At 42.5% G+C, this 7028-nt stretch overlaps 1 protein-coding gene across 3 annotated transcripts; it reads left to right on the top strand.

Moving 5' to 3' along the window:
• Nucleotides 1–321: 321 nt before the first annotated feature.
• On the top strand, nt 322–6816 carry znf16l (zinc finger protein 16 like). Of its 3 annotated transcripts, none has more exons than XM_031585175.2 (5): nt 322–1537; nt 1861–2028; nt 2684–3192; nt 5108–5442; nt 6046–6816. In XM_031585175.2, the coding sequence occupies exons 1-4, from the start codon at nt 784–786 to the stop codon at nt 5438–5440; spliced, it is 1764 nt and encodes a 587-aa protein (XP_031441035.1). In that variant the 5' UTR covers nt 322–783; the 3' UTR covers nt 5441–5442; nt 6046–6816. The 3 variants fall into 3 exon arrangements, with proteins under 3 accessions (XP_031441035.1, XP_031441034.1, XP_012690978.1); XM_031585174.2 differs by having other exon boundaries at nt 5108–5459; XM_012835524.3 differs by having other exon boundaries at nt 323–1537; nt 5108–6816.
• The last annotated feature ends 212 nt before the right edge of the window (nt 6817–7028 follow it).

Genomic DNA, 7028 nt, shown 5'->3' with positions numbered 1-7028 from the left:
TTTTTTGTTTGTTTTACTTACATTCATAGGATACCTTAGATTGTATTGAATGGTCAAATATGAACGGTTGACATTGAACCAAATGAATAATGATATTCCCATATGATCAGACACATTTGCATAAAGTCTTTTTATGCCTTTTTGATGTTTGTAGCTGCACAGAATTGCCAAGTCCAAAGTAGGAACACAGCTGAGTATTCATACAATTAACAAAAAGGCCAGGGTATAAGCGTTATCTGCTGGTACTTATATGTCCATGTCCTATACTATTGAGGGATAATAACGGCAAGTCCAACTCCTATTTTCTGTAAGTTGCAAAGAATGTAGGCCTATACAATTTTTCCAACGATTACAATATATTTATTCTTAAAATAATACCTCCACCTTGTGGATACACATAGGAAGTTTAACTAGGCTACTTTTTCCCCAGCTCTGTACGTGTTTTTTTGTTTGTTTGTTTTATTTTTCTGAAATAAGCCTATAACAAATCATTTTCTACAGACGTCTCACATGTTGTCAGTTTCTTTCATTTTCATAGTCATTTGTTGAGAAGGCCACGATAAGCCTAAAGGAAATATATCACAAATTATATTGTCCTCGTGTGGACGCAAATTAGGATACTTCTTGGAAGTTATGGTAGAGGGCGCTACAACTAAAAGGAAACAGTTTTGTGAAAGATCCTACACACAAACTTTATGGTACTCGAGCAAGTCATTCGTCTGTCATCACAAGTATCCAAAACAGTAGCTAGCTTGCTAGCCCGGATCGTGTGTCCTTCGTGACATGAATCGCAAAAGAAGCCACGGATTCACCGAATCAAGTTCTTCTTCCACTTCGCACAACACTTTCATGGATATGACAGGATCTGCCCCTCGAGTCGAGGAGGATTTCTCCGATTATGAGGCCGACGAAGAGTTGCTGTGCTCGGTGAGCGAGATCACGGAGCATCTTGGCAGAAACATCACAGTGGTTCTTGAGACGGCATTGTCGGAAATCCGAAAAATGGTGAGTGTTAGGATCCGGGTTCTCAAAATGGAACTTCGAGAGAAAACAGACGAGATTGAGATGCTGAAAGAAAGACTTGAGAACGTAGAGATAGATGGGAGAGATGCTTTTCCCAGTTCCATAACAACAGAGTCTGTTGCGACTAACATTACCAGGAAATCGGACTACAGTTCGGGCACCAAATGTATCAACGACCCAAAGAAAGCCAAGCCGGTTGTCACGGGAGTCAAAAAGGAAAATATTAATGCGATATGTGACTACCTAATGAAGGATAAAAATTCGAGGAACGGTGCCGAAACCGACATTGATCAGAACAATGCGCCCACGTCCGGTTGCGATAGGGAGGTTCGTCACGACTCCCAGCAGGTTTCGCTTCATCCATGGACGGACAGCGGAATAAGCAGTGGAGGCCCTGGAGATGGGGAGACGGATTCGGCATCTGAGGACATCTTCAACATGTTGCCTTCGGGCAGTAAACGGATTTACGAATACGAATGGATAACAGGAGAAGACTACCCGGCGGACATCAAAAGTAATGTTTTTTTTATTTCTAAATCACCTGTCTAATACAATCAATTGTTTTGGAAAGAATGTTGACAAGGTAACATGATATGATATGGAGTATATGGTTAGTGGTTATGGTGAGTATATGATGATGTTGGGGATTAGGCCTAGATGCCGCATCCCTCCACCAAACACTTCATGTCATGAGACATTCTGATTCACGGTGATTGCATACGTGACGAATCATATTGCTGTCATAGATAGTCTCTTGAGTCACGCTCTGTCAAAACGGACAGAAGTTCTTCTCAAATTTCATTGCGTAACTTACCCAAGTGTTGTTGTTTTCATCAGGTTTCGGTGATGGTAAGTATGATGGCGACTCCCCAACAGAGGAGTTAAAGGAAGAGCACGATGATGCGGCCAATGACACCTCACACGCGCACACACCTGAGTTTGCGCCTGACGCAAAAGGCTCATCCACAGAGGGAGGAAGTCCACTGGGCGACCAAATGAACCCAAGTGAGTGGGTGCCGAATTTGACGTTTGTTCCTTCAGTCCACTGTTGAAACAACGAAACCAGCCTAAGAAATCATAATTTGGCTGGGGATGTATGCTGAATTATTTGAAATTAACCAGTCACCGTCTTTGTTTAGACTCATGCTAAGTTACGTTGCAGGCCTGTAGGAAACAATCAAGAAAACGCACAATGACATACATAAATACCTGATGGTTAAACAGAACAAATTAATCATTAAAAAAAGTGGATAATTGGTAGCTGTCTAGGGTTAAATAATTCCAGACAAAGTCAGTCAGTCACTCTGTCATGCCTTGATGCCATTTGTACTCAGGTTGATTATTTACACAGCAGTAGTCTGCATGTGGCCCTAGTTGACCAGCACTGTTGTATTATTGTCATTGGTTGGCAAAAGCTGACTTGTTTCACATAGTGTTTCACATAGTACAGTTTTACATGGTGCAAGAATGAGTTAGAAAGAATGAGTTAGTTATGAAAATACTGTGCAAGCATTAGCTGTTAATTCAATTGGGAGATGTGACAAAAGGGCATGAGTTGGTTCAGAGGTTGTACTCACACAGCATAAACTATTTGGTAATTTAACTGTCTCTCTCCCCCTTCCTCTCTCTCTCTCTCTCTCTCTCTCCTTCTCACACTCAGGTCAGCAGTTCGCATCTCAGTCCTACATATGTTCTTTCTGTGGAACCCTGTGTCCTGATGCATTGTTTCTAGAGGAGCACTTAAAACTGATGCACCACAACGAAACGGCCCAAACACTGCACCTCAACTCTGGCGGCTCCTCTTCCCGGGCCGAGGGCGGCAGCAACAGTAGCGACCCTATGCGGCAGGGGTCATCAGGTCACGTTGAGGGTGTTGTTGGGGTTGGGGCTGGGCTCCGCCCGGGGGGGCCCCGTGAGCGGAAAGTGGACGGAGGCTTCGAATGTGGCGACTGCGGCCGTCATTTCAACTACCTGGGCAACCTGCGGCAGCACCTGCGCATCCACACGGGAGAGAAGCCCTTCGTCTGCCCAGAGTGTGGGGAGCGCTTCCGGCACGCTGCCCGACTCAAGAGCCACCGGCTGGGCCACAGCGGAGCCCAGAGCCCCTTTCCCTGCCCCCAGTGTGGGAAAGGCTTCCCAGTGCTGTCCGGCCTTAAAAGACACCTACGGGTATGTAATCCCACTTTGAGGTTAACGTACTAAGGATTGTCAGCTCACTCTGCTATCATATATGAAAATAAAACACAGGGAAATCATATTTGCATTGCATGTATGATAACAACAGTATCCTTCACTAGATACTATGGTAACAGAAAATGGTTTTAAATCAGTAGTTGTCAGTATTCCAGATAATGGTATAAAAAAAGCATTAGAAGTGTTTTGGGATGAAGACATGAAAATAATGTAATTCAGGGATCATACAGCTACAGACGTGGACAAAATTGTTGGTACCCTTCATTTAAAGAAGGAAAAACCCACAATTGTCACTGAAATAACTTGAAACTGACAAGCTCCAGTTTTGTCTCGTCTGTCCAAAGGACATTCTCCCAGAAGCCCTGTGGCTTGTCAATATGCATTTTGGCAAATTCCAGTTTCGCTTTTATATGATTTGCTTTCAACAGTGGTGTCCTCCTCGGTCGACTTTGGCTCAAACAGCGACTGATGGTGCGATCTGGCACTGATGTACCTTGACCTTGGAGTTCACCTCTAATCTCTTTGGAAGTTGTTCTGGGCACTTTGGTTACCATTTGTATTATCCGTCTCTTCAATTTGTCATCAATTTTCCTCTTGCAGCCACGTCCAGGGAGGTTGGCTACAGTCCCCTGGACCTTAAACTTCTGAATAATATGTGCAACTGTTGTCACAGGAATATCAAGCTGCTTGGAGATGGTCTTATAGCCTTTACCATTAACATGCTTGTCTATAATTTTCTTTCTAATCTCCTGAGACAACTCTGTCCTTAGCTTTCTGTGGTCCATGTTCAGTGTGGTACACTCCATGATGCCAAACACCACAGTGACTACTTTTCACCCTTTAAATAGGCAGACTGACTGATTACAAGTTTGAAGAAGCCTGTAATGCAAATTAGAGGACACACCTTAGTTTAACATGTCTCTATGGTCAAATTATTTTAAATCTTTTCTAGGTGTACCATCATTTTTGTCCAGGCCAGTTTAATTCGTTTTTTAATTATTCTGTTGAACCACAATTCAAAAGCAATGTCTGATTTTCATTAGTTCATTTTCAGTATTTATTTATTTATTATATCTTTTGTCAGTTTCAAGTTATTTCAGTGACCATTGTGGCTTTTTCTTCCTTTAACGGAAGGGTACCAACAATTTTGTCCACGTCTGTATATGTTGACTGAGCCGTAAAGGCAGTAACGGCCTTCAAATTGTTTTGATTTGAGAAAATTATTGCTTTTTCTCCCCTTTGTCCATTGTTAATGAATACCTGTGATTGTAACGCATTAAAGCATTTGAAATGAATGTGAATGTGAAACATTCAGTTGTACGGACTTTTCACAGGAGTGGTGACCTTAGGTTAATGGTTACCCAGGGCTACAGTGTTGTTCAGTTCCCAGCTGTTAACCACAGGCGTCTGGTTTTGGGATATCTCTGTGCGCTACAGGGTTAAGGCCTTCATTAACACATTTTTGGGATCTTTGGGAAAAATATTAGACAAGTTCAAGACCCAATTGTTTTCTATTATCATGTCTGACTCGTCACCAAAAGTCCTCAACAATTTCGATGCGTCGTTAATAACGCAATAAATAACCTGAAAATGGAGAGATCACATTTACATAGCCACATCACCACAGACTTTGCTAACTCACACTTAGAGAGTAATTTTGTGATTTACAGTTATTAACATCCCTTGGTGAATGTCATGTGGGACAACATGATGAAACAAACTATGCGGAAGTACAACAAAAGCAGTATAAGAACAAATGTTCTAGGATGCCGTTTTGGGATCACATGGCTATATAGTGACTGAGCTATAGACATGATCAACTTTTTTTTTTATTATTATTTGTTGTCATGTGGGATACCGTGATGAAACCAACTTTTCTCTTGCCCCGCAGGTCCACACGGGCGAGAGCCCCTACGCCTGCCCACAGTGCGGGCGACGCTTTAAGGAGCTGGGCAACCTCTACACGCATCAGCGCATCCACAGCGGTGCCACCCCTTACTGCTGCCAGCAGTGTGGCCGCAGCTTCCGCCACCTGGGCACCTACAAAAGCCACCGCTGCACGCCCGGGCACCTCGGTGCCCTCTCGGGGGGTCACGACGCACCCCCGACTGGCGACATGCTGTGGCAGAGCGGGCACGGTCTCAGGGACGGCAGCAGCAGCCCCCCCGCCCTCAATCAGGACGATAAGACTGGCAAGGACGAGCAGGCAGCCGGCGAGTTCTGAAGGTAGATTGATGCCCAGGGTGGGTCAAACCTCTACTCTGACCTTGGGACAGTTTTGTGTTGTTCAGGTTAGAGAGGTTGAAGGGGTGTGCTCCCTGAGCATGGGGCTGATCCTAGGTTGTGTATTTGGAGTGAAACACCACCCTTCTCTGAGTTTATCTCTTCTTAAAGTGGACATAAGCATGCCTTTTTTTTCTTTTCTTTTTTTTTCCCCATTACACGTTATTTACCCGCAATTATTTGTTTTACTTTCTTTTGGTCAGCTTTAAGGAGAGTGGAGCTTTAAGGATCTGATTTATTTCAGTGTGGCACAGTTAGATTGGCCGTCAAAAGAGAATAGTTGAGGTACTGTGTGCTAAGAGAGAAGGCCCAAGGTGTTTAACTAGATATTGAAGATTTTTCTAGTCACCAATGAATGAATGTGATGCGTTCTGTGTGCATGAGACATAGGGTCGACATTTCCCTCAAGCTTTAAGGTGCTGCTATCTTTGCGTTGTGGATCGTGCTGTGTGGATAAGCTCCCCTACTGTGTGATTGTTTTTTTTTTACATTTTTTGTTCAATCACAAAGTTTTTCTTTTTCTATTCTATGCACGTATGTTTTCAGTTTGACTCACACCCTGTAACGCCCAAAATGGCCACTCTGAGAGGTCCTCTACATTTTCTCACCAGTGTTGTCTCCTGGATCCAACACTAATGCAAGTGGCCTTGCCAGAACTGAGGAGAGATTGAAGAGACTGCTGCCACCTTGTGGACACACATTGCTACTGCATTGTTTTGAGCTTTTGGTGGCTCAGTGAATAGCTCTAATGTTGGACTCAGTTAACTCATATGTTGTTTTTATGCTTCCAGATAAGCAGTTATATGTTGATATTATTATATTCAATTTTTTTTAGTGTTTTTAATAAGTCATTACTGTCTTACAGTGACGTGTTTTTACTGAAAATGTAGAATAATGATTATAATCTGTGAGACATTTTCTCTAGAAATGAATGAATGGGTTCCTTTCAGATACAAAAACGTTTCAAATGTTGACAGTATAATAACAAAGTACAGCAGAAAAACTTCCAGTCTTTACTTTCCTCAAGGATCACTTTGTCTAAGGCAAAAAAGCCTAAAGAATATACCAGAATATTGTGTGTGTATAACTGTGAATATCTACAGCACGGCGGTTGTTTGGTGCCACAGTTGTATGATTCAATTAAATTCCGTTTTATTTATTGATATGATGTACTATGTACCACAATGTACTATGTACTATGATGTATTTCATATTGATTGGTTGATGTGGAACTGCTAATTATTGCCAAAATAACCAACACCCTAATAAATCCTCATATGTAGTGCTGAAATCTTTAAATCTGGCAATGTCCTGAAACATGTCTGTAATTCTTGTCCTTTCAGTTCCAGTTTAGTCAAAACCCTTATTTGTGTTCACGGCACACTCTAGGCCAATGACTCTGAAAATAATTTTACGTTTTTGAGTTCATTCTGGATGTATAAAGGATGATCCAGGCGCCTTGTGCATAATATAACTTATCCCTTATGTCCCTGTTACTCTGTTCTAAGGGTACAGTCTAGTGCCTGGGG

The sequence above is a fragment of the Clupea harengus genome, chromosome 18 (assembly GCF_900700415.2).
Source record: "Clupea harengus chromosome 18, Ch_v2.0.2, whole genome shotgun sequence".
Lineage (NCBI taxonomy): Eukaryota > Metazoa > Chordata > Actinopteri > Clupeiformes > Clupeidae > Clupea > Clupea harengus.
The sequence above is the reverse complement of the archived record's forward strand: the minus strand, read 5'-3'. Positions and strand labels throughout refer to the sequence as shown.

Coding starts and splice junctions, on each gene's coding strand:
- znf16l (XM_031585175.2), top strand. CDS start 784: ATGAATCGCAAAAGAAGCCACGGATTCACCGAATCAAGTTCTTCTTCC. Junction 2,029..2,683: donor GGGCGACCAAATGAACCCAA/GTGAGTGGGTGC, acceptor TCTCACACTCAG/GTCAGCAGTTCGCATCTCAG. Junction 3,193..5,107: donor GCCTTAAAAGACACCTACGG/GTATGTAATCCC, acceptor CTTGCCCCGCAG/GTCCACACGGGCGAGAGCCC.